The sequence below is a fragment of the Ictidomys tridecemlineatus genome, chromosome 1 (assembly GCF_052094955.1).
Source record: "Ictidomys tridecemlineatus isolate mIctTri1 chromosome 1, mIctTri1.hap1, whole genome shotgun sequence".
Lineage (NCBI taxonomy): Eukaryota > Metazoa > Chordata > Mammalia > Rodentia > Sciuridae > Ictidomys > Ictidomys tridecemlineatus.
The window spans coordinates 153,429,823-153,457,219 of NC_135477.1; the positions used below are offsets into that span (position 1 = coordinate 153,429,823).

General features: G+C 41.5%; 2 protein-coding genes across 3 annotated transcripts in view; one reads left to right on the plus strand and one right to left on the minus strand.

Moving 5' to 3' along the window:
- Positions 1 to 3,854: 3,854 nt before the first annotated feature.
- Cby3 (chibby family member 3) lies at positions 3,855 to 4,784 on the minus strand. The gene has a single exon (XM_040273198.2). It carries the CDS (start codon positions 4,552 to 4,554, stop codon positions 4,141 to 4,143), a length of 414 nt encoding a protein of 137 aa, XP_040129132.2. The 5' UTR covers positions 4,555 to 4,784; the 3' UTR covers positions 3,855 to 4,140.
- Positions 4,785 to 20,371: 15,587 nt separating this feature from the next.
- Positions 20,372 to 27,397, plus strand: part of Canx (calnexin) — a 33,814-nt gene continuing 26,788 nt past the window's right edge. The window contains exons 1-2 of one of the 2 annotated variants that reach the window (XM_013364783.4): positions 20,372 to 20,553; positions 26,139 to 26,271. The gene's annotated coding sequence lies outside the window, so the exon portion shown is untranslated. The remainder of the gene's footprint in view (positions 20,554 to 26,138; positions 26,272 to 27,397) is intronic. The other variant, XM_005339345.5, reaches the window with a different exon arrangement.

A 27,397-nucleotide genomic window follows, 5' to 3' on the forward strand; every position in this document is an offset into this window, starting at 1 on the left:
CATCAAGTCATTGGGGAACACTTCATTGAAGAGTTGGTATTCAAGCACATTCCTGAAAAAAAAATGAGAGTGAAATCAGCAAGACACTGAGTAGGTGCAACTTTCAGGCTGAAGTGGCATGAGAAGAGTATTGGGGCTGGAGGTATCCTAGGAAGGAAAACAGGAAGATCTAGAATCCAAGTGTTTTGAGGATGAGGAGGGGTGGTTAACTGTATTGTTGGGGGAAACAAACTGATCAAGAAGCAGCAAACAGCACTCAGAGAGGAGGGGAACTCCAAACTTTATTTTATACCAGGCAGCTCAGAGGAAAACAAAACTCCAAATTCTGAGCTCTGATCCACAGTTTTTCACAACATTTATAGGTTCTTTGGCATCACCGCAGACTTGTTCTATCATTGGAGCTTTTTTTCTTTGTGCAGGGTCTCTAACATAAGGCAAGCTTACAGAAACAGATAAGTAATGGCTCTTTTCACAGACGTCTGTTACATTTCAAGAGGGAGTATTCAGACTGCTGGGGCAGTTATTTACAATCCAAAAGGTAAGGAAGGACCTGCTGTTACATTTCAAGAGGGAGTATTCAGACTGCTGGGGCAGTTATTTACAATCCAAAAGATAAGGACCTGTGGTTAATTAGGCTTCCTGGAGAAAGGCAAAGAGAGGGGAACTGACCCTTTCCCCAGGCCTTGTTTTCTTATAATGTTTTTTCTTTACTTTTATTTATTTTTAGATGGTGCTGAGGATAGAACCCAGGGCCTCACACTTGCTGGGCAAGGGCTCTACCAGGGAGCCACGACCCCAGCCCCCTCTTACCATAACGTTTTTATCATTTCATTTCACAACCATGTCTGGTTTTGCCATCACAGTATGAAATGCTGCTGATGCGGTAAGATGAGGCCAGAAAACTGGCCAAAGGACTTAATAATCGCAAGGAGGTCTACAGCATCCCTAACAAAAGTAGGTTGGGGAGAAAGTAGGAAGTGAGAAATCCGAAGTTGAGGGGGCTTAAGAGCAAACGGGGAAGGAGAAATTGGGGACAGAGAATCCAAGCAATTTTTTGGAGTTTAGTTATAAAAGGGAGCAAAGAAATGAGGCAGTAGCTGGAAGAGAAAGTGGAATTAAGAAAGTGGAATTACACACACACACACACACACACACATACACGATGGCAGATTCAACCGGGTGTCTACACTTGTTTTCTTTCATCTTTCCTCTCACTGTGGACAAACCCACAGGCTTTTTGACCTCCTACCTCACACCCAAATATAACTTTCGCAAAGCTCTGTGCCCAGACGGTTCTGGGCTGTAGGAGATGTAAGCCAAGTCCTTTGTTTCTCCTTTCTTCTCTGGCACTTCCCTCCCCTGGAGCAATGAACTTGGCTGCTACAGACAGCGGGTAGGGCCAGGGAGTGAAATTCCAGAACAGAAAGAACAAAGATATCTCAAAATATCTTGCCATCATCCTCTTGATTGCCCCTCCTTGAACTGGGCACTGCTGCAGGGCTGTGGGGGGCTCCTTGCCGGTGTGGCAGGATAATTTTCTCTATCCTAGAACTGTTAGCCAAAGCAATCTATAGATATTTATGCCTAGTCTTATTTTTAAATTTATTTATTTTTATTAGCTATTCATGATATTACAATGATCTTGGCAATTCATACACTTGAATCATTGGGGTATAATTTCTCATTTTTCTAATTGTACAGATTGCAGAATCACACTGGTCATAGAGTCACCTATATACATACAGCAATCATAACCTAGTTATATTTTTGCTATTTAACCGTGCCATATGTTTTTATGCTAGCACCTTCCTCTTTTTCTGTTTTTTTTTTCCCTTTCCTTTCTTTTTTTTTTTTCCTTTTTTTTTTTTTTTTTTTTTGGTGTAATGGATGGTAAAATCAGGACTGGTTGTAAAATGAAATGATAAAACCACTATCATGAAAAACTAGTGCCCAGGAAAAGGGTGAGTTCTCTTCCCCTTTCTGTCAGCCCTTCTTTAGGAAACCTAATTAACCATAGGCCTCTACCTTTTGGATTGTAAATAACTGCCTCTAGGAATCTAATTACTCGCTTTGAAGTGTAAACGCCCCTGTTCAGGCTTTGGGCACAAAAGGCTAGAGATTTATCAGAGGCCTGTGAAAAGAGCCAGTTTTTGCCCTTATCACTTTCTGCTTCTATAAACAGGCTTCCCACTAGAAACCCCCTGCAGGGCCTTCTATCATGTAAACTAGAAATTTTATAGCACCAGATTGCCTATAAAGGTTGTGAAAAACTGGGAATGGGGGCTCAGAATTTGGAGTTTGATCTCTGGGCCTGCCAATATAAAAATAAAATCTGACTTCTCCCACTCGCCAAGTGCCATTTGCCGCTTCTTGACCAGTCTGATTCCTGCAACATTGGTACCTGGGATTGAACCCAGGGATGCTTAACCATATTGAGCCACATCTCCAGACCTTTTCTATTTTCTATTTTGAGACAGGGTCTCACTAAGTTGCTGAATACTGGCCTTGTAATACTCCTGCCTTAGCCTCTGGGATTACAGACCTGTGCCACTGATTTTTTTTTTATTGTGATAAAATTCACCATTTTAGGGGCTGGGGATTTGGCTCAAGCGGTGGCGCGCTCGCCTGGCATGCGTGCGGCCCGGGTTCGATCCTCAGCACCACATACCAACAAAGATGTTGTGTCCGCCGAGAACTAAAAAAAAAAAAAAAAAAAAAAAAAAAAAAAAAAAAAAATTCACCATTTTATAGTGTACAATTTACTGGCTTTTAGTATAGTCACATGTTGTGCAATCATTACCATTGTAGTTCCAAAGCATTATTCATCACCCCAAAAGGAAATCCCATTAATTAGTAACTCCCTTTTCCCACCCCTTGGTAACCACGAAATGGCTTTCTGTCTTCATGGATATACCTATTCAGGATATTTATATAAATGGAATCATACCATATATAGTCCTTTGCGTCTGCCTTCCTTCACCTAGTATATTTTCTCCATTACTGATATCTTTTTGTTCTTGATTTTTTTTTAGTACATAGTTCTGATTCCCTCCTCATTTGCTTTCCTATATTTATCTTTTATTTCTATTTTAGATACTAGAGATTGAACACAGGGACATATTGCCATTGAGCTACATCCCCAGCCTTTTAGTTTTTGTCTTGAGATAGGGTCATGCTAAGTTGCAGAGGCTGAACTCTGACTTGCCATCCTCCTGCTTCAACCTCCCCAGGAACTGGAATTACAGTCCTATGTCACCGAGCTCGGTTTTACTTTTTTTAAAATTTACTTTTTTTTATTTAATTTTGGTACTGGGGATTGAACCCAAGGGCACTTTATCACTGAGCTACATTCCCAGCCATTTTTTGCTTTTTATTTTGAGACAGTGTCTCACCAAGTTGCTAGGGTCTTGCTAAATTGTTGAGGCTGGCCTCAAACTTGTAATCCTCCTGCCTTGGCCTACCTAGTAGTTGGAATTAGAGGTATGAAACACTGTGCTGGGCCAGAAATCTGAAATTTCAAATTCTGAAATGTTGGCAACAAATGCATTTTGTTTTTCAAAGTGCGGGTTGAAAAGGCCTCCTTATTCTAGGAAAGAGGAAAAAGGCCTATTTTGGAGGTACGATTCTCCAAAAGGCCAAACAGGCAGGTGGGAATAGGAAGGGCCAAAGCTTCTCTCAGGGATAAGGTACTTCCCTAGATTTCCCAGCCTGTATCTCTAGGGTGAAAGTGAAAAGTCTCTAATCCTCAACCCTACCCACCTCTTCACCCTGGGCATCATCACACTGCACCCTGCATTCCCAGAGCGCCGCGATTCCTTTGCCTTTTGGACTTCGCCCCCCACCCACCCCCCGTTCTTTGGTGACCTAGAATGCCATTACCTGCCATTTGCCCCACCCCACCCCGAACTGCTTGCAGCAAACCAGGCTCCCACTCCAGGATCTGGAGGGTCGCACTCACAGATTCTTCCTTGCTGTCCTATCTCAAGCTCCTAAGAGGATTGCTTAGGTCAACGTCATTGGTCCACACCTAGCACAGAGTGTCAGCCCCTGAGATCACCCCTAGCCCAGCGGTTCCACAGATCCAGCCCGGGTTAAAGGCGAGGGGCCAGGCGCGCGTGCGCGGCTCGGAGTTTTATTGCATCATCGCGACTCCGAAGCGCGCGGTTCGATCATGAGCACGCCGCCGGCGGCTTCACTCTTGCGCATCTTCCTCTGCCAGGCGCGCGCCTGACTGTTCTCGGGGTTGAGCTTTTCCAGCAGGTGCATGCGCGCCGTGGTCTCAGTCAGCATGTCCATGAGTAGTTCTTGCTGCAGCTTCAGGTAGTTGTTCTCCTCCAAAAGCATCTGGGTTTTGACTCGCTGTACCTGTGGTTTCCAGCCTGAGATGGTTGGCGAGGACTTCGGCGGCCGTGACCGCGGCTGCTGGCCCTCCGCTCTCCACCGGCCGCTGCGGAACACGAAGGCCTGGTTGTTGAGGCGTGTGCGCGGCTCACCGTAGCTGAGGCCCAGCTCAGCCTGGCGCGTCCGGTGGTCCAACAGATAGAAGGTGGACATGGAGGAGATGTGGCGCAGCGGCGGCCGCCGTGGTGAGAAGCGCCGCGAGAAATGATCGGCCCAGAATTGCCGCAGCAGCTCCCAAAAGCTGCTGGTATGGCTCCTAGCCAGGCACTCGAAGGCAGCCAGAGTGAGGGGTGGGCAGGCCTCTCGCCTGTGCGCACAGGTGGCCGCAGGGTAGTGGCAACCGGTGCTGCCCCCTTGCCTCCGGAGCCCTGGTGTCCTGAATGATGAAGGCGAGCCAGGGGCACTGTTGGGTACAAATACCTAGGTGAACCGCCTGGTTGGTACAGGCTTGCAAACCGCGAAGCTGATGAACTTGGATTAGCTTATGGCTTGCTTTTTGGGCTAACCAGTTGCGGGTCACTGAAGAGTTCATCCTTGTACAATCGCACTACGCACAGGCTCACAGAAACCACTTCCCCCAAAGACCACTCTTGGGTGCCAGGGCCCTGGGTATAGACATGTACATGAAGGTCTAGGGCCCTGTTCTCTGAGTTGCATCTGGAAGAGGTCATGGGTGGAAGAGGAAGGAATGATAGCGAGACCAGTAGGTACTTAATGGAGGAACAGAACTTTTCCAGGAGGAATGGGTATGAATAGATGGAGAGCTTCTAGAAAAAGTGAAGAGAGGGGTAAGACTTTCATGCTGCAAATGTGTGGAAGAGGTTGGGGTAGGATTGATTCTGGCACCAGCAGAAGAAGCTGAACCAAGGCACTTGAGGTGTCTACAGGCAGGCTTAGCAATTTGCTTACTCTAGGTAAGAGGGAACTGCTAAAGGATTACAAAGCCAGGATTTGGATTCTGCAAAGTATCTGATGGGATGTCTGACAAAACCAACACCATTACTGCCCTTGTCATTCAACCTTGAACTGGCACCTGCTATGTGCCAACCCTTGGTCTGGGCAGGGGATACTAGCACAGACTGTGCCTGCTTTTAATAAACTCCTGGTCCAGCCAGAAAGAGATATCCACATAGATCACAATACAGTATGCTCAGTGACATCCTGGGACAAACGCCTTTGCCTAGATCTATGCTCTGGTTTCAAGGTAATGGCTGGTGCACACTAGAAGTGACTTTTGTACTAAGCAGACTACTTCCTCAATGAATCTAAAGTTCAGATAACAAAACAGATAAGTCCCATTCTACTGGCTCTTTTTCCCCAGTAAGTGCTGATTCTATTATGTAAGAAAGGGATATGTGTTTTGTGTTTTAAAATTCCTCTTCTCATGGAGGGAGAAAAGAGGACTAACTGGGGCAGATTTCCCTCTGTCTTACCTTCATTAATTCTACACACTTATTTATCACATAGAGCTAAGAGATGGATGATACCTCCCCTGAATCTGGTTCAAGGAGACCATCTAGGAGAGCCCACTTCCAGATCCACCCTTGTTACAACTCTCCAGAGGGCCCTTTCCCAGTAATCTTTGCTACATGTTGTGTCTCACCTGGAAGATGTGCTGGAGGTGCCAAGCTGCTGTCCCAGGCCTGGTCTCATCTCTGAGCCACTTAGCTCCTCTTTACCAGCTATGACTCACAATGCCTCCAGGCTGGAGCATTGCTGACAGCTGAATTATAAAAGATCCTTGGCTTGCCCCTACATTCATTTGGTTAATTTATTGAGCACTTACTGTGTTCTAGGCACTCTTCTAGGGAAGTAAATATACTCTGCTATTTAACCAGCAGGGTGGGTGGGAGGGGGTCATATGCATAGACTGAGAGGAATTTGTTCTAATTGACTGCTGTGGTTTAGATGTGGCTTATCCCCCAAGGATTCATGTGTTGGAAGCTTGGTCTCCTGTGTGGCAATATAAGAGGCAGTAGAAACGATTTTTGGAGAAGGAGTGGTGCTGGGGATTGAACCCAGGGCCTTGCGCATGATAAATGTGTACTCTACCCTCAACCTCTGGTGGAATCTTTAAGAGAAGGGGCCTATTGGAAGATAATTAGGTCATTGGGGATACTGTCCTTCCAAGGGGTTAATGCTGGTTTGGGGAATTAGTGAGTTCCTGTGAGAAAGGGTTGTTATAAAAAGAGTAACATCCTTCCCTGTGCCCTGGCTTCCTGTTTTGCCATGTGATCTCTCCCTCTCACTTATGCTATCATATCACCATGATATGATGCTCCAGAAAGATTTCACTGGAGTCAGCAGATGATGGCATCATACTCTTAGACTTCTAAAACTGTTAGCTAAATAAATTTCCTTTATAAAGCACTCAGTCTTGGGCTAGGGCTGTGGCTCAGTGGTAGAGTGCTTGCCTAATACATGTGAGGCACTGGGTTGGATTCTCTGCACCTCATAAATAACACACACACACGTATATACACACATATGCTTTATATATACATTATATGTGTGTATGTGTTTGTTTGTGTGTGTGTGTGTGTGTAAAAGAACCCAATTTCAGGTATTTTGTTATAGCAACAGAAAACAGATTAATACAGGGAGTAAAGACAGCTGGCATGGGTGTCATTCTCTAGAAGCAATCTACGATGAGAGTTCTTCTCCAAGTGATTTATGGGGGAAATGCTCTCAGGAGAAGGGAGTTAGGAAGGCAGGGCAGGGCAAAGAAAAAAGTTAAGAGTATGATCTTGGGCTAGGGTTATGGCTCAGTGGTAGAGTGCTCATCTGGCATGTGTGAGGCACTGGGTTCGATCCTCAGCACCACATAAAATAAACAAATAAAATAAAGGTATATAAAAAAAGAGTGTGATCTTCAGCCAGGCACAATAACATAGGCATGTCATCCCATTGACTTGGGAGGCTGAGGCAGGAGGATTGCAAATTCAAGGCCAGCTTCAGCAATTTAGTGAAAACCTATCTCAAGAAAAAGAGAGAGAGGCTGAGGATGTGGCTCAAGCGGTATCGCGCTCGCCTGGCATGCGTGCGGCCCGGGTTCGACCCTCACCACCACATACCAACAAAGATGTTGTGTCCGCCGAGAACTAAAAATAAATATTAAAAATTCTCTCTCTCTCTCTCTCTCCTCTATCACTCTCTCTTAAAAAAAAGAAATGAGAAAGAATAGCAAATAAAATTCAAAGTACACAGAAGAAAGGAAATTATAATGATCACAATGGAGCTTAATGAAATTGGAAAATAAAAAAAATGACAGAAAATCAATTAAATAAAAAGTTCTTTAAAAAAAAAGAAAGAAAAAGAGAGAGAGACAAAGGGACAGAGGGACAGAGACAGAGAAACTAGGGACTTAGTTCAGTGATAGAGTGCACCTGGGATCTGATCCCCAATTAAAAAAAAAAAAAGGTGGTCTTAAGTGGAGACTAGCTTCAGTCTCATTTTTCATTGGGAACTCAGAGGACAAATTACATTAGAGTTAAGCTTCCTGAAGGAAAGGGAGCTGGTCTAGCATATTCACCTCACTTCCCTTCCCACATTTCAGTCAGTTATTAGCAGGGACAATCATGAGTTATCACCTGAAACTTAAAGTACCTGTGGGATGGACATACTACCAGTAATAGAGATCTGGTTGAAGCAACAACAGCATAAAAGAAGGAGGAAAATAATAGACAACGAAAAGGAAAGGAAATTACTAAATGGACAAGAATTTCTGATTGTGATATTTAAGATGAAGAAAGTAAACCGGAAATGTCGAAATTGACTTTAGGCAGGGTGAGGGGTAGGAACTAATTTGGACATGATACTTAGAGAAGGCACTTAACATTCATGAATGATTTGAATGATGAGGGGATCCCCACCTTTTGATGACTGGGGGCTTGAGGAAGTAAGGAGCTGGGCATATCTGAAGGACAGTTGCCATGTTTTGAGACTGTGGAAGGAAATGACGACAGCCCTACTTGCCAAGCCCGCCAGTTGACTGCCATCACCTCTACTTGGCTTTATCAATTTCAAGGACCTCTTCCTGGGCCTCCCAGTTAATCTGCCCTTCTGCATGGCCCTAGGAGGGATCAGGCCCAACTCCAGGAGAGTTCCCAAGAGAGGCAGAGTGAGATTGTAGCACCACTTCCTGGGAACCTTTTTCATTATCAGTTCTTTTATTTTTATTTTGAAAAAGGTTCTGGCTGAGTTGCCCAAGCTGGCATCAAACTCCTGAGCTCAAGTGATCCTCCTGTCTCAGCCTCCTGGGGAGCTGGGATAACAGGCATGTGCTACTGTGTCCACCTCTTTAACAGTTTAACTGAGGTATAATTGACATAATAAACTATGCATATTTATCATACACAATTTGATATGTTTTGATAATTTGTATGTGATATCTCCAAAATCAATTATAAAGAAGGTTCCCTTACCTTCAAAAAGTTTTCTGTGCCCCCATCATTATAGTTTGCATTTTCTAGAATTTTATATAAATGACAAGTATTCAATATGTATTCTTTTTTTAATGTGTGTGTGTGTGTGTGTGTGTGCATATCTATGTTGTTCAATTAACAATCCATTCTTTTTTAATTAGTGACTAGCATTCCATTGTATTGATATACCATGCACTTTGCTTTTCTATTCACCTGTTTCTGGAAATTTGAATTATTTCCAGTTTGGGGGCAATTATAAATAAAGCATATATACATGTCTGTATGTCTTTGTGTGGACATAATCTTTCATGACTCTTGAATTAATACCTAGAAGTGGAATGGCTGGGTCATATAGTAGGTATATGTTTACCTTTTTGTGAGGCTGCCAGAATTTGCTGCTGTTGTTGTTGTTGTTTTGTGGTGCTGGAGATTGAACCCAGGGCTTCACAGGTGTGAAGTAAGTACTCTACCATTGAGCTACATCCCCAGCTCATTTCTTTCTTTTTGAAATGGGATCCTCTCCATGTTGCCCAGGCTGGTCTCAAACTCTTGGGCTCAGATGATATTCCCACTTAAGCCTCCAGAGTAACTGGCATTACAGGTGTGTGTCACCACATCTGGCTGAAGCTGCCAAACTTTTCAAAATGGTTGTATTTCATCCCCAACAAGAGTGAAAGAAAGTTTCTGTTCTTCTACATCCTGGATAACATGTGGCATGGTAAACTTTCTTAATTTTAAATATTGTAGAAGAGTGTCTAAGTTGTATTTTCAATTTGCATTTCTCTCATTATTATGCATGTTTTGTGTGTGTGTGGAGAGGTTGGGGGGTGTCCTTGGGATGGAACCAGCAACTCTCACATGCTAAGCAAGTGCTCCTGAGTTATATCCCCCAACTCTTATTATTCATTTTGAGGAAGTGGTTGTTTAAGTCTTATGCCCATTTTTAAAATCAATTGGTTGACTTATTGAATCATAGTTTTTTTTTGTTGTTGTTGTTTTAAAGAGAGAGTGAGAGAGGGGGGAGAGAGAGAGAGAGAGAGAGAGAGGAGAGAGAGAGAGAATTTTGAATATTTATTTTTTAGTTCTCGGCGGACACCACATCTTTGTATGTGGTGCTGAGGATCGAACCGGGGTGGCACGCATGCCAGGCGAGCGCGTTACCTTTTGAGCCACATCCCCAGCTCGAATCTTAGTTTTTTAATACTAGACAAAAAGTTCTGGGTCAGGGGCTGGGGATGTGGCTCAAGCGGTAGGACGCTCGCCTGGCATGCGTGCGGCCCGGGTTCTATCTTCAGCACCACATACAAAGATGTTGTGTCCCCCGAGAACCAGAAAAAATGAATATTAAAGAATTCCCTCCTCCCCCGCCTCTCTCCCCCCCCCTTAAAAAAAAAGTTCTGGGTCAGATATATTTTATAAATATTTCCTCCCAGTCTGTGGCTTGCTCTTTAGAACAAAATTTTGGTTTTTTTTTTTTTTTGAAGTAATTTTATCAATTTTTTTCTTTTATAGTTCATGCTTTTGGGGTCATATTTAAGAATTCTTTGCCAAACCTAAGGTTACTAAGATCTTCTCTTTTTTTCGTCTTCTAGCTTTACATTTAGGACTGTGCTCCATTTTGAGTTAAATCTCTGGTCTGAGATTTTTTTAATGGAGATTTTTTATATTGACTTAGCACCATTTATAGAAAAGGTGAGCCTTTTCTCAACTAGCTGCTATGGGTCTTCATTGTTCATCATGTGGCTGTGTATATGTGGATCTCCTTCTGGGCTTTTTTATTACTTCCCCAAGACAGGGTCTTGCTATGTTGCCCAGACTGGTCTTGAATTCCTGGCTCAAGCAATCCTCCTGCCTCAACTTCCTGAGTAGCTGGGACTACAGGTGTGTGCCACTGTGCCAGGCTATGTTCTCTAATTCTTTTTTTTTTTTTTTTCTGGTTCTGGGGGTTGAACTCAGGGGCACTTAACCACTGAGCCACATTTGTAGTTGTATTTTTGTATTTTATTTAGATACAGGGTCTCATTGAGTTGCTTAGCACCTTGCTTTTTGCTGAAGCTTTGAAATTGCGATTCTCCTGTCTCAGCCTCCCAAATTGCTGGGATTACAGGCATGTGCCCCCCCGTGCCCAACTTGCCCCCAGTGTCATTTTTAAATTATTGTTGTTGTTGTTGTTGTTGTTATTATTTTGAAACTGGGAATTGAACTCAAGGGCACTCGACCACTGAGCCACATCCCCAGCCCTATTTTGTATTTTCTTTGGAGACAGGCTGTCACTGAGTCTCTTATCACCTCCCTGTTGCTGAGACTAGCTTTGAACTCACAATCCTCCTTCCTGGGCCTCCTGAGCCACTGGGATTACAGGTATGCACCACTGTGCCTGGCTCATTTCTCAATTATCAAATTTATCAATTACAGTAAGTCTTGTATCTGGTAGTGAAATCTTCCAACAGTATTTGACCTTCTAGGTCATTTGTATTTCCAAATAAATTTTAGAATTAGAATGTCAAGCTGGGTGCAATGGTACTCATCTAGGATCTCAGTTACTCCAGATGCTAAAGCAGGAAGATTGCAAGTTCAAAGCCAGTTTAGGGAATTCAGTCTCAAAATTAAAAAAAAATCAAAAGATATGGGGATGTAGCAGTGGTAGAACACTTGTCTAGCATGTGTGAAGTAATCCCCAGGACTGCCTCCCTCAACAACAATAACAAAAAAGTCAGTTTCCATGGTTATTGCTCAAAACTCTCTAATCATCAGAATGCTTAGGAGCCCTCAGAAAGTTGTCTGATGGAGAAGGAATCAAAGCCCAGGGATATTTAAAAACAAACCAGTGAGTGATAGATTCTCTCTCCAAATTATCTGTTATTAAAATTAATATGTACTGGGGCTGGGGAAGTGGCTCAAGCAGTAGCACGCTCGCCTGGCATGCGTGCGGCCCGGGTTCGATCCTCAGCACCACATACCAACAAAGATGTTGTGTCCGCCGAGAACTAGAAAATAAATATTAAAAAAAATTTAAAAAAAATTAATATGTACTAACAACCATGATATTTCAGGCAAGTAATAGGCAATCACCAGGAATAATATACAAGAACTTTTAGATTCCCTTATTTCCGTAGACGGCCAAAAAAACTCAAGGAAGTCATTTGATGATTTGGACAGGAAAAGTTAATAGAGATGATGGGTGATTCTCATTTCACATGTTAACCTTATTCATAAACAGACCTGGATTTTGAGGAAATTTAATGAAAACTGCAGAATTTAGATTCACAATTTAAAACAAACAAAAAATAGTTGTTCCCTAGCTCCTTTGAGAGATTCCACATCCATGTCATTACTGAAAATAATAGATTCAGAACCCATGAATAAGGGACTGCCAGGTCCCAATAGGTCTGAGTCTAATGACATAAAATTCATCCTCACAGCAGTGAGGAAAGAAGAAGAGGAATTAAAAGTTATTTTTCCAGTTTTCCACACCACAGGCATTTGTGCCACACTGGCTAGTGTCAGGGTCCCTTCTCCTAACAACCAAGAGCAATACTCAATTACAAAGGAAGAAAATCTTGTTTTTCCTCATAGTTATCTCGATTTGACTTCTGAGACTTTGATTTTGTTTGTTTTGGTACAAGGGATTTAACTGAGGGGTGCTTAACCACCGAGCTACATCCCGGCCCTTTATTTATTTATTTATTTATTTTAATTGTACAATATATTTAGTGGCAACCGGTAGTAACAAAATTTACCTATTTTAGTTACATGTTCTTTAAGCAAGTCTGTAACTTAACATTGATTATTTTCAAGTTATTATACTACGTGTATTGTCATTTTTCAGGTGGATAAGATAACCTAGAATCATAGTCATTATATGGTCACACAAAATGATCATATAATAAATCAGATGAGTGGGGCTGGGGTTGTGGCTCAGTGGTAGAGTGCCTAGCATACGTGAGGCACTGGGTTCAATCCTTAGCACCACATAAAAAACTAAATAAACAAAATAAAGATATTGTCTCTGTCTACAACTGAAAATATTTTAAAATAAATAAATAAATCAGATTGGGTTTATCACCATCACTTTGTTTTTTCCTATAAACATATACAATAAAATTTAATATATAAATTAGGCACAATGAGAGATTACCAACATTAATAATAAAATAAAATTATTTTGACAACATATTGTAATATAAGTTATTTAAATCTCATGAATTTTTATTTCTGGAATTTTCCATGTACTATTTTTGGAGCAAAGTTGGCCAAGGGTAACTGAAACCTCTGGCAAACCCAAAACTTGGGCAAGAGATGACTATTATATCTGTGAAATTCCATTTCTATGAAGCCCTAGAAAGAAAAGGCTTATCTCAAGTAGCAGAAAGCAGATCAGTTTTTGCCTAAGCCTATTGTGTAGGGATTGATTGGAATGGGTGTAAATACAATAAAAGCTATTTTTGGTTCCTGATTTCTAGAATAGAGTTCCTAAAAACTCTTAACAGTCTTCTGAGTGATAAAGAGTATCTTTTGTAATGCATAATGAGCCCCTTTCAACCATATTTATGCCAGTGAGGTGGGTATTGGTAGCCCCCAGACAGATTTAAGATAGGGGCTTATGATCAAAGGAACTAAACATATAAATAGAGAGTTGGAAATTTCAATCCTCACCCTGGAGGAAGGGGAGGTAACTTCAGTTATCTATGGCTAATGATTTAATCAACCATACATACAAAATGAAACCTCCATTAAAACCTCCAAACTGATGGAATTTGGAGTGCATCTGGGTTGGTCAGCAGGTGAGGTACCAGGAAAGTGGCACACCACCTGTTGAGGGGCACAGCCAAGATGGGATGACACATGGCATTTTGCCAGAAGGGAGTGGTTGAGAGGCCAGGGAGCCATTGAGATGATGATGGTTAAGTTAAGCTGTGTATTCAGTTGTATGTAGACCTTTGCTACTTTGGAGTTCCCTGTTGAGTTCTCCAGGGGTTCCGAGGGAGTGCACGGGGAGCCAGGTGGAGTCTGGGTGAGTTCCCGGGAAGGGTGCTTGGAGTGCTGGTGGAGTTCAGGCAATAAAGTTTCCTGTTTGAACATACAAGTGCTTTCTGGTGGCTCGGTTATTTGTGCCAGCCAGACTGCGGGAACCACCCTTGCCGTTGTACATCTCTTCCATTAGTCTGTTTCTAGGTTATATTCTTTATAAGGATCCAGTAAAGACTGGGCATGCTGGCATATGCCTGTCATCCCAGCGATTTGGGAGGGTGAGACAGAGATTGCAAGTTTGAGGCCAGCATCAGCAACTTGGTGAGACCCTTGGCAAGATCCTATCTCAGAAAAGAGATGGGATGTAGCTCAGTAAAGCACCCCAGTACCCATTCCTTCCCCCCCAAAAAAAATATATAAAATGAACCAGTAAACTTAAAGTTCTGAGTTGCTGAATTCTATGACTCATTCTATTTAGCAAATTATGACACCTGAGAGAAACTTATAAGAACCCCCAGATTTATAGTTAGCCCAGCATCAGCACCATGTTTGTAGCTGACTGAACCTTTCAGCCTATGGAGTCTAATGCCAATTCTGGGTAGTTAGTGTCAGAATTAAGTTGAGTTTACAAAAGTAGTGTTAGTAAAAATGATATCAACATTGGTCATGAGAAAACACCATATATAAATTTGGTATCTTGGAAATAAAGAACTTCAGAGAAAATCTTTTGAGGAAATATAAATATTGTATATCTGCATAATGATAATGGCTACATGGTATAGCTGTATATTTTTCAAAATCATGGAACTGTACAACAAAATTTTTTTTGTTCTCCTAGTGCTAGTACCACTGAGTTATACCCCCAGTTTTTTTTTTTTTTTTTTTTGATACCAGGCCAAACTAAGTTGTTGAAGCTAGCTTTGAACTTGTGAGCCACTGGGATTACAGGTGTGTGCCAATGCAACTGACCCCAGTCCTTTATTTTGAGTCAGGTTCTCACTAAGTTGCTGAGGCTGGTCTCCAGCTTGTTATCCTTCTGCCTCAGTCTCCTGAGTAGCTGGGATCACAGGCATGTCCCACAGTGCCCAGCTCAAAATTGTTATTTTAAAATGTGGGTGGAGAGGTTGAGTAACCAGGTGTATCAGTCATCTTTTCATCCCTGTGACCAAAAAACTAGACAAGAACAACTTAGAAGGGGAAAGGTTTATTTTGGCTCAGGCTTTCAGAGGTTCTGTCCATGGTTGGCTGACTCCATTGCTCTGGGCCAAGGTGAGGGAGAATGTCATGGAGGAAGGACGTGGTGGAGGAAGGCTATTCAGTTCATGACAACCAGGAAGAAGAGAGGGCTCTGCTCACCAGGGATAGAATATAAATACCAAAGTTATGCCCCCAGTGACCTACTTCCTCTGGCCACACCCTACCTGCCTACATTTACCACCCAGTTAACCATTCACGTGTATTAATCAACTCATTAGGTTACAGCTCTCATAATCTAATCATTTCATTTCTGAACGTTATTGCATTTCTCACACATGAACTTTTGGGAGGACATCACATATCCAAATCATAACATCAGGAGATCCAAATCCAGAATGAGGGGCTAAAGTGCAAACGATAAAAAGAAGATAAGTACTCTGTGATAATCCTCAACCAGAGGACAAAATGGATAGCTTACCTAATGCATCTGAACATTTTGAGAGGAGATTCCACAACTGAAAGAGTTTGAGAACATATTAGTTCTCAGTATATAGAAAACTCCAGTTGGTCTGGGACCTGAGGAAGGGCAGTGTGTAGAGGAGAGCTGGCAGGCATCTTAAGCCATGTAAAATAGTGAGTGAGTGTGACTAACAAGGGAAGGGAGAAGGAGGGAGCGGATATCAGGTGGCCTTGAAAGGAAGGGCACCCTTTATTGCAATTCTCTGCTCAAGGTGGCATAAAGCCAGGTGGAACTCCTTTTCCTTTCCTTGGCTACTTTGCTGTCCCAATATACTTAATTCTTTCTTTTCTGTTTTAGTCAGTTTTTCTACTTGCTGTGACCAAAATGCCTGACAAGAACAATTTTAAAGAGGAAAAGTTTATTTGGGGGCTCATGTCTATGGCTCATAGATGGCCAGCTCCATTCCTTGGGGCACACAGTGATACAGAACATCATGGTAGAAGTGTGTAGCAGAGGAAAGCAGCGGGGAATGTGGCATCAGGAAGCAAAGAGAGAGACTAAGTTCAGCTTACCGAATATATGTTATCAAAGACAAGCCCCCAGTGGCCCACCTCCTTCAGCCATATCCTACCAACCTAAAGTCACCATTCAGCTATTCTCTATCTGGGGTTTAACACATGATTAGGTTAAGGCTCTCATAACCCAATCATTTGACCTCTAAGCTTTCTTTCATTGTCTCACACATGGATCAAGAATTTTGTGTAGTTATTTTCAAAATTCTGTCTTTAAAACAAAAACACTAAGCATAAAGGCTGAAACTGATTTTTTACTGGAAAAATATATGCATGTTATGTATTAAAATAACCTTTCTATTTCTAGAGTCTCAGTCTCCCTTTCTAGCATCGGCCACTGTTAGTTTCTTGTGCATCTTTTCAGTGAGCTTATTAGTCCAAGTTTATGACAATACATGTATGTTTTCCACGTGAAAGGAAGCATACTAATATGCAGAGCTTTTTTACATTATAATAAATCTCACTGTTCACTGTATATCAGAACACACAGGTGCACACCTGATGCTTTCCAACAGTGCAAAACTATTATAAAGATGACCTATATTTTATCTAGTCAGTTATCTATCATGGTAAGTTATGTCCAGGATATTGGTACTATAATTTTTTTTTTGTACCGGGGATTGAACCTGGGATGTTCTACTTTTGAGCTACATCTCCTGTCTTTCATTCTTTCTTTTTTACATATTATTTATTTATTTTGTTTATTTTCACGTGGTGCTGAGGATTGAACCCAGGGTCTCACAGGTTTGAGTCGAGCGCTCTACTGCTGAGCCACAACCCCAGTCCTCCTGTCTTATTTTTTATTTTGAGACAAGGCTAAGTTGTTCAGGCTGGCCTCTAGCTTTTGATCCTCTTGTCTCAGCCTCTCAAGTCATCAGGATTACAGATATGCACCACTATGCCCAGCATTTTTACATATAAGCATAGTAAATGTAGTGGATATATTTTTTTCAATTATTGATAATTGAAAAGATGGAATTTCTGGATCAAGGACATGAGAATTTTAAAATGGATATAAATAATTTATTTCAAAAACCATCTTCCAAGTTATACTATAAAGTCAGAATATGTTTGTGACCCAGGAGGCTGAGGCAGGAGGATCATAAATTTGAGGCCAGTCTCAACAACCCTGTCTTAAAATAAAAGCTCTTGTGTTCAATGTCCAGTGCTGCTAAAAAACAAACAACAACAACAACAAAAAAAAAAAAACAAAAGAACACATTCAATTCAATTTCCCATTCCTTCTACATCTAAGAACAATAATGGTTATTTCTTTTAGTAAGATACTCTAATACCTCAAAGTACCTTTGGATTATCAAGAAAAGACTCCATTCTTCAGGGTTTTTTCCTTAACTTCCTCCTTTGAAAAACATTATATGTGAGCTGAAAAATCCCCACATCCAGTCCTGTGTTTAGGGGACAGCCCAGGATCAGCCATGCTTGGATTTCCTTTTTGTGGGGCTCTACATTTTCACCTCCTCATCCAGTCTCAAACCCTTAATGTTAGCATCTTTCCATAGCCTCCTGAGTCCAATGGACCATTTTCTAGTATCAACATTTATTGGTTTGTTTTGTATGCCCTGACATTCTCCAGTTCTGCCCTTTTTATCAACTTCAAGACGTAGCTTCCTAACTTCTCAAAACTGTTTTCAGACCTTCCTGGAATGGTATTAACACAAACATCTAAATCATGATCCAAGTCTAAAATCCAACATATTTCCCTACAAATTCTCTGGCTAGTCTTTTTTTTTTTTGGAAGAGCGGGGTACCAGGGATTGAACTCAGGGGCACTTGACCACTGAGCCACATCCCCAAACCTATTTTGTATTTTATTTAGAGATAGGGTCTCACTGAGTTGCTTAGTGTCTCGCTTTTGCTGAGGCTGGCTTTGAACTTGCATCCTCCTGCCTCAGTCTCCTGAGCTGCTGGGATTACAGGGTGCACCACTGCACCTGGCTTCTGGCTAGGCTTTTAAGGCCTAATCCCAAACCATCTCTGGAGCCCATCTCCCATCACTCATGTTCATGACACACTTCTCCAGCCAAAAGTCTATACATCGTGTCCCCAAACACAGCAGGCCTATTTTCCTGCATTTGTATTATTTAAAGAAGCCTTCCTCCAGGGGCTGGGGTTGAAGCTCAGCGGTAGAGCGTAGGCCTAGTACATGTGAGGCCCTGGGTTCATCCTTAGCACCACATAAAAATAAATAAAAAAGGTACTGTGTCCAACCACAACTAAAAAATAATAATAAAAAAAGAAGCCTTCCTCCAACTTTCCACCTATGGAAATCCTGAATATCCCACTTGGAAACAATTGTTCTTTCAGAACCCTACTAAATTCTCTTCAGTATCATCATCTTTTTTTTTTTTTTTTTTTTTTTAAATAAAGGGTTTATTTATTTATTAGAGAGAATTTTAATATTTATTTTTTTAGTTATCGGCGGACACAACATCTTTGTATGTGGTGCTGAGGATCGAACCTGGGCCGCACGCATGCCAGGCGAGCGCGCTACCGCTTGAGCCACATCCCCAGCACCAGTACCATCATCTTTTAACAGTTATACCCTTGCTAGCTTAGCTCACATACATTCCCTTAACTCCCCCCGCCCCCCCAATGCTGGGGATTGAATCCAGAACCTTTTGCATGTTCTGCAAGGGCCCTACCAGCTAGCTAATTCCCCAGCCCCTTTTGTTATTATTATTTACTATGATTATTAGTGGTACCAGGATTGAATCTAGGGACACACTACCACTGAGCTACATCCTCAGCCTTTTTCATTTATTTGAAGACAGAGTCTCTTTTTGTTGCCCAGATTGGCCTAGAACTCCAGGGTGCAAGCCATCCTCCTGCCTCAGCCTCCAGGGCAGCTATGATTACTACATATGGGGCCTTTACACCAGTCTTCAGAATTTTAATCTATTTTGAATACCCACTTCTCTAGTTAAATAAGGAAAGCAAAATGCTCTTACACAAACTTAGGGGTTGAGCATTAGAATTTACTAACCTGAGGCAAACATTAAACCCTAACATTTTTCCCCCTCTTTCCACGTAGGAGGGAATAAAGCTGGCTATATATAGGTGTTATACCAAATAACTATTTTTTTCCCACCTTAGTATTCACGTCTTTGGGTCTCCAAACAAATGGAGGACAGAGACCAGATCCTACAAAAACAAAAACAAAACAACCCCAAAAAACAAAACGAATAAACAAAAACTCAGAGTTACTTCCATTTTTTTTTTGAGGATCTCAGCATATTGAAAACGGAAAATGTGCTAAGAGCGGGTTTTCAAAAACTGGCGTATTTTAAGTCTTCCCATTGCACCATCCTTTTCTCAATCCTGCCGTTTTATTATCGCTAGACTCTTATATTCAATCATTTTTTATTTTTTTAATTTTTTTAATATTTATTTTTTAGTTTTTTGGCGGACACAACATCTTTGTCTGTATGTGGTGCTGAGGATCAAACCCGGGCCGCATGCATGCCAGGCGAGCACGCTACCGCTTGAGCCACATCCCCAGCCCCATATTCAATCATTTTATTTTTTACAAAATATATTTAGTTGTAGATGGACACATAACTTTATTTTTATTAATTTTTTTTACGTGGTAGTGAGGATCCAACCCAGGGCCTCACCTGTGCGAGGCAAGTGCTCTACTCCTGAGCCATATTCCAGCCCTTTAATCTCACTTTAGGAGACATCACAAATGGAAAACTGAAATAACCTCTGATTATATTATTCTGGACTGTTTTATATTAGGTAACTAGTAGGCTACAGGCTCCGGGGCACAGAGCGATGACTCTGCAGGAACGGTGGCGCCGGCCCACGTAGCGCCGCGCAGCGTACTCTCGGCCGGGTAAGGCAGCCGGCGCCGGGATCCGCCCGCGACCCGTCGGGGCCTGCACTCTCTGCCCAAGCAAATTACTCTTCAGGACGGCCGACCCCACTTCCCACCCGTTCAATCAGCTGCCATGCACCCCTTCAGGGAAGGGCACTGGATACCCGTCCCAGGGTCAGGAACCCAGGGGGTATAACTTTCCGTTGGATTGTAAAGGCGGGAGGCGCGCCCACTAAGGCACCAGGGCAACAGAGCGCGGGAACGACAGCCGACCCCTCCGCGCCTCAGGACGCGCGCGACCCCGATTACTGCCCTCCTTCTTGCCTCCTGTCCAACCAACAACCACTTCCTGCCTCACTCTCGGCCAATCCTCACACTCCACGAAGAATAGCCCTAGGGGGCGTATGGAAAGGTAAGTAGAGCGATGATCACAGCGACCAACCGAATCTAGGAGCTTGCGAGGTGGGGCGGGACTTAGTGCTAGTCATAGCTACTCAGAATCGAGGGGCGGGCCCAGGGCTGGGTTTCGTGCGGTGGGGCTCGGTCGCGCGGCAGCGGCAGCCGAGGCCTTTTGGTTCTGCAGCACGTGACGGTCGGGCCGCCTCCGCCGCTGTCTTCACTGCAGCGCGGGGCCAGGTGTGCGGGTGGGAGAAGGCGCAGGCACTGCCGGTGGTCCCCGGGAGGCTCGAGGTGAGACTGGAGGCCTGCACGCGTCCTCCGGCCTGTGAGGACCTCGGGGGGCCTGGGAACGCTACATCGCGACCAAAGGGGTCGGGCGTGGCCAGCGGCCAGGGATTGGGCTGGCTTTTCGAGGGCCCAGGCTCCGGCGAACTCGCCGGCCAGGAGGGGTGAGGCCTGAACCCGGCCCCTTGAGTTGGGGAACCAGGCCCAGGCCGCGCCACCGGGGTCGGGAGGCGTGGCAGGTGCCCTGGGCCTCCCTTGACCTTTGAGAAGGCGAACTTGTTCTTATGGCTTGGCTTCCAGGGCATTCTTAGGCCTATTACTGGCTGCCTGGGCAGTTTCGAGGTGGGCCGAGTAATCCGGTGGTCCCCGGGAGGATCGGGCCTAGTGGGTTCCCTAAGTAGCAGGGAAAGATGAATTAGACTAAGAGAAAATATGTAGAATTACTATTGCAGGTTCAGAATTTGAAATAAGACCCCTACACGAAAACGGGACCCTAGCACCCTGAAGAGGAAGGAGAATGTACTAGAACGCGCAGTGGTTGGAAAACTTTAGGCTTAACCATTACAGCACTTACTCGGGGGGTGGGGAGTAATTCAGTCGGAGATTCCACCCGACATTAAAAGCAGGAAAACAACCCAAACCTCACCTAGCATAGCACACTTCGCTTTACAGTGGAGGAAACTGAGGCGTTAGAGGCTTGAAGTGACTAGTCCAAGGTCATGCGATTAATTTAATGGTCCTGTTGGGATTTTAATTGACTGCTAAGATAAAGGCCCTGGTTCAAGCACTTCATCTGCCATTTGTTGCTGTGCGAATTTGGGCTTTTACCTTTGTGTCCCACACCCCAGTAATAGATTATTAAGTAATACCTTATAGACTTGTGAAGATTGAATTAAAATGCTTATGCAGGAATGTCATATGTAGTAACTGCTCGATCAATATCTATTGCAGTAAGCCATTATAGTCTAAATGCCTTGGTCCACTAAACTGACATCTTAGTCTTTGTTGGTCCTGTTTCTCAGGGCCTGAAGTCACATTTCTGTTGATGGGAAGAAGAAACTGGACCCTGTGTTGCCATGACAAAAGCTATTGCTAGTTGAGAGAGGTTAAACTGAGCTGAATATTAAAAGGTTGAGAGGACAAAGGTGAACCATAGTTAAGTTTCTTTACCTCTAATTTAGGAAATGGAAGGTTTTTTGCTTAATTTTTTTTAAAGGGAAGAATTTAAAAAAAATTTTAAGGGAAGATTTTAAAAACCTTCTGTTTAAAAAAAAAAAAAAAAAAAAAAAAGCCATGTGGGAATTCTCCTTTCCATCAGCCTGGGTACACAAACTAGCCAGGTCACTGATCATGAGAAGGCCCTAGTGAACTGTGTATTGGAGTGAAGAACACAACAGAAATTTTCATACTTATCTGAAAATGGGTGTTAGCCTCTCCTTCTCCACCTTACTATCTTAACTCTACAGTTCAATTAGCTTATTATCTTTTAAGAGCACTGTGACAGTATTGGCAATCACACCATTGCATCCTTTTAGTTATAGAGTTCACTTGCCCTGCAAGATAGCCTAAGGGAATAAAGTAGCAATTGGTAAGCTTAAGCAAGTTTCTTAGACTTGAATTCTGAGGCCAGTATGATAACTAGCATATGTAACTCTTTAGTTTCCACCTCTTCAAAGTGGGAGAGAGGGTCTCCTGGATACCTCACCTTTAGGGGACAATAAGCTGGTGAATATAAAACTATTTTGAAAAGTATAATGAATTAGACAGAATTGGCAGTTCATAATAATTCCTAGGAAATAATGAAAGTACCTAAGTTCTAACCTAGATAGCTAGCCTATTGCAAAACTTCAGGAGGGCTGGGGCTGTGGCTCAATGGTAGAGTGCATGCCTAGCATGTGTGAGGCACCACATTAAAAAAAAAAAAAAAGCCTTACCAGGAAAGTGCTGGTTGAATGCTGTGGTTATAACAACAAATGTACTTTTTTTCCCCCCACTGAGCCACATTCCCAGCCCCAATAAATGCACTTGTAAATTAAGTTTAACTGTGAACTGTTAAAAATATTTGAGAATAAAGAAAAATAATTTAGAGGATCTTTAGCATATATTATTCATCACATCTTAAACCTATTTAGTTAATAGGAAAAAAAGTGCTATGGAGGAGCTGGGGTTGTAGCTCAGTGGTAGAGCACTTGCCTAGCATGTGGGAGGCACTGGGTTTGATCCTCAGTACCACACAAAAAAATAAAAGGCATTGTGTTGAGCTACAACTAAATAATATTTAAAATTAAAAATAAATTTAAAAGTGCTATGGAAAAATCAGTTCTGATGTTCCTGTTAATGAAAAACAAAATCCAAAAATGTAAATGAGGCAGTATAGATCTATTTATTTTATTTTTGAGGTGAGTCTCTTTATATTACCCAGGCTGGTCTGAAACCTCTGGACCTTACCTTAGCCTTCAAGTTACTAGAACTGTAGGAATGTGCTATCACACCAGCTGCATTTATTTCTATTTATTTATTTTTGGTACTTGGGATTGACTTAATCACTAAGCCACATCCCCAGTCCCTCTTTTTTTATTTTAAAAACTTTTTGGGTACCTGGGATTGAACCCAGGGGCTCTTTATCATTGAGCCACATCTCCAGCCCTTTTTAATATTTAGAGACAGGGTCTTGCTGAGGTGCTTAGGGCCTCACAAAGTTGCTGAGGCTGACATTGAACTCTGGATCCTCTTGCCTCTGAGCTGCTGGCATTACAAGCATGTGCCATTGTACCTGGCCCTTTTTTAATTTTGAGACAAGGTCTCACTGAGGTTGGTTTTGAACTTGAGAGCCTCTTGCCTTATCTTCAGTTGGTGGGGTTACAGACCTTTACCCCCATGCCTATTTCATCTATTTTTAAATAGGTATTTACAATAAAGACCAGTCTGAGTTTTATGTGTTTCCTTTCCTTGAATGTTTTCATTTTTTGACTAGATTGAAGTAGTAAAATCTGCAGGTTCAAAATATAGTGGAAAATATGATAGTAGTAGCAAAATGTTCATCTGTGATTGGAATCAAATTCCTTTTGGGAGGTCGCTGGGGTTGTGGCTCAGCAGTAGAGCGCTTGCCTAGCATGTGAGAGATGCTGGGTTCGACCCTCAGCACCACATAAAAGTAAATAAAATATTGTGTCCAATTACAACTAAAAATAAAAAATAAAAAAAAATTTCTTTTGGGTTGTTCCTTTCCAATCTAAGATTTTTACAGTATTTGTCTTAAAATTCAGTTTTGTAACCATCAAATTTTAAAAACTGTTAAGAGAAATATTTAGTAATAGCAAAAATTACTGCTAATCTTGAGCAAATGCGGTAAACCAGACACTATCATAAGTACTTTTACATGTATTTTGTTTTATACGTAGTTTTGTTACTGTTGTTTTAGAGATGAAGAAACTGAGGCCCTGAGGTTAGTAATTTTACCCAAGGTGACAAGTTTTTAAATAGCAATCCAGGGATTGTGACTTGAATTTTTGCTTATGAACACATCTCTAGCTGTGACTGTAGACGGATTAAGTAATTTCTCTTGGTTTTAATTTCATTACATGTAAAATGGGGATAATAGAACCTCTTGGGTTTTTCTGAGTGGACCTTATTGAGTATGATGTTTCTGTTTTTGAATATTAGTAGACTACTTAAGCTGTCTAACCTCACAAATAAGACTTAAAATTTTAAGAGGGCATACTAGATGAATGAACAGCTTATATGAAAGAAAGACTCCCTCTTTTTATTTATACACTGCCTATTTTTAAAATCAATGTTTTTTTTAAAACAATCAAGAACATGAGGTTATTTTTTCTGTTCCTCTTTTTAATTTTTCATAGATTAAAGAAGTTAGAATGGAAATTACTTTTTTTTTCTTTGTGAGTATGGAGGGGGAGGGAGGGAGAGAGAAGTAGGTTTTGTTTGGTTGTCTATGCGGATCTCAAATTCCTGGGTGCAAGTGATCCTTGTGCCTCAGACTGCTGAGTTGTTGGGACTATAGGCATATGCCACGGCACCTGGGTTGGAAATTTCTTCTTTTAAGAAAGAAAGTCTAATAAAGAAAAGCCCCAAACCATGTGGCTCACAAATAAATTTTAGTAAATACTTAGGGAAAAATTAAAAATAGTTCACAGATTCTTCAAGGGTTTCTAGCTCATTCTGTGAAGCCAGTACTAACATGATACCAAAATAAGAAACCTTACAAGAAAACAGACCACTATCTCTTCTGAAAACAGATGCAGAAATCTTCAGTAAAATGTTAGTAAACTGAGACCAGCAGCATGCAGTATTGTTTAAAAAGGATTATATACTATGACCAATTGGAATTTATCCCAGGAAGGCAAGGTTGGTTCAACATATAAAAATGAATGTAACATATCACATTAATAAAGGACAGAAACTGTTCATCTTAGAGAAAAAATATCCTTTCATGATAAACACTTAACAAACTAGGAATAAGTAGGAACTTTGCCAGCCTGATTCAGAGTCAAAAGAAAAAAGAACCTATTTGGAAAGATAAAACATAAAACTGGCAATAAGCTTAAAAATACTTTGTTCCAATTTGTGTTAAAGATTTTTTGTTGTTGTTGAATGGACCCTTATTTAAAAAAAAATTTTTTTTTTAGTTATACATGGACACAATATCTTTATTTATTTTTTTATGTGGTGCTGAGGATCGAACCCAGTGCCTCACATATGCGAGGCAAGCTCTCTGCCACTGAGCCACAACCCAGTCCAAATGGACCCTTATTTCTGCTAAGTGTTTGCCCATTTTTAAAGTTGACCTAAATATTGTCAGGATTTGCTGAAATGTTAAAGAGTAAATTTGCTTTTGTTAAAAAATAGGATGTTTATGCCAAGTGTGGTGGCACATGCCCATAATCCCAGCTGTTTGGTAGACTGAGGCAGGAGGATTGTAAATTTGAGGTCCGCCTCAGCAATAGTAAGGCCCTATCAGTTTACAAAGGGCTGGGGATATAGTGCAGTGGTAGAGCACTTGTGTAGCGTGAGTGAAGCTCTGGGTTCAATCCCCATTATGCCAAAAAATAGAAAACAAACAAATAAAAAAAAAAAACTTGTGTTATTTGAAGTCTCATGTTAATGTATAGAAAATAACATGGACTTTTAAAAATTGTGCTGAGAACAGTATTGTAATTTACAAAAAATAATTTAAGGGGTTTCATTAAAAGTAATTAAAGGACAAGGAAAAAAGATGAATATGGAAGTTTATATCTTATACAATGTTGAATGTAAGAGTTGAAGAAATCACATAATGTAGTTGCAGGAAAGCAAGTTTACAATTAATATAGCTTGTTATGTAGAATCCTCTAGCTATATTAGATGTTTTGGTCAAATGAGAATTTAGTGGTTGGAGGTGTAGTTCAGTAGCAGAGCACTTGCCTAGCATTTCCTGTGTTCAATTCCCAGCACTGGAAGGGAAAAAAATAATATATGAGAATTTAAAATTTAGTCATCTGATGTACATGTTGTGTTTTGAAGACCAGAACATTTGAGTATGCCTATAAAGTGTACCTGACTGATAGATGAATTATATTTTCATATTTTCACAGCAAGCTGTTGAGCAAGTAGTTCTAAACACACATCTAAAATAGAGAAAGGAGGACTTCTGGAAGTTAAATAAGCCGAAGGAGGCCATACAGAGAATCAGGAGAGACTGGAATTCAGGCTTCTCTGACTTGACAGGTTATTCTGCCACATATGCTGCTGCCTTATGTATGAGGAATTAATTTTCTGAATTTCAGTTTTTAAACAGGCAACTTCCATTTCTATAAAAATAAATTCACTCTTCTAAAAGTTAAAAGTGAAATGAAATATTAAATGTGAGTGGATTAAGTGCTTTTGAAGGTTCCTTCTGACCCTAATAATTTGAGAGTTGGGCCTTTTTGCTTTCCCTTGGGAAACTGGGAAGCAAACCAAAAATCTTTGTCTTATAAATGTCCTCTATTTTTTTGGCTTTGTGTACATTTGTTCATATTTGTTTATATCATTACAGAGGATAGAGCTGCTTTGACCTGGGTATAGGTAGATAATTGTTTGATTACCAAACCCCTCCCCACACTTTTTTTCTGGTGCTGGAAATAGAACCCAGAACCTCAAACATGGTAGTCAAGCATTCTACCACTAAACTACACTTTCCATCCCTTAGACCCTTCTTTTTCTTTCTTTTCTTTCTTTCTTTTATGTAGTACTGGGGATCAGGAACTAGTACTTACCATAGACCTAATTCCCTCTATCCACATCACCCCAATCCTTCTTAATTGAGAAAGACTATCTCACCAGACTTATGTTTCTTATCACATATCTGAGTCTTGCTGTAGTTTTTATAGAGAACCAAGTTAATTTCAAGCTGGTTTCTAGACAACTTTGACCAGATCTAAAGAACTATCTTCACTGATCTAGATTTTACTAGTTTTGTGTGTGTGTGTTGGGGGCGGGGGTATAACCAATTTTATCACATCAGTAGCTGAGTTTTGAAATTTTAGTCTTTTTGGTGTTGTTCTGTGTAGAATGAAAATATACCATAAGTTTTTTTTTTTGTTTTTTTTAGGTACCAGCTTTGAACCCAGGGGTGCTTAACCACTGGGCTATGTCCCCAGCCCTAAGTTGCTTTGAGCCCCACTAAGTTGCTGAGGCTGGCTTTGAACTTGCTTTCCTCCTTCCTCAACCTCCTGAGTTGCTGGGATTACAGGCATGCATCACAGCACCTGGCTATAGATTGTTTTTATTAACTTTGCTTACATTAAGGGATATCATAAGACAATACTCACATTCACATATAACTTAAAGCTGTTTTCTAGAGAAAACAATG

Coding starts and splice junctions, on each gene's coding strand:
- Cby3 (XM_040273198.2), bottom strand. CDS start 4,554: ATGTCCACCTTCTATCTGTTGGACCACCGGACGCGCCAGGCTGAGCTG.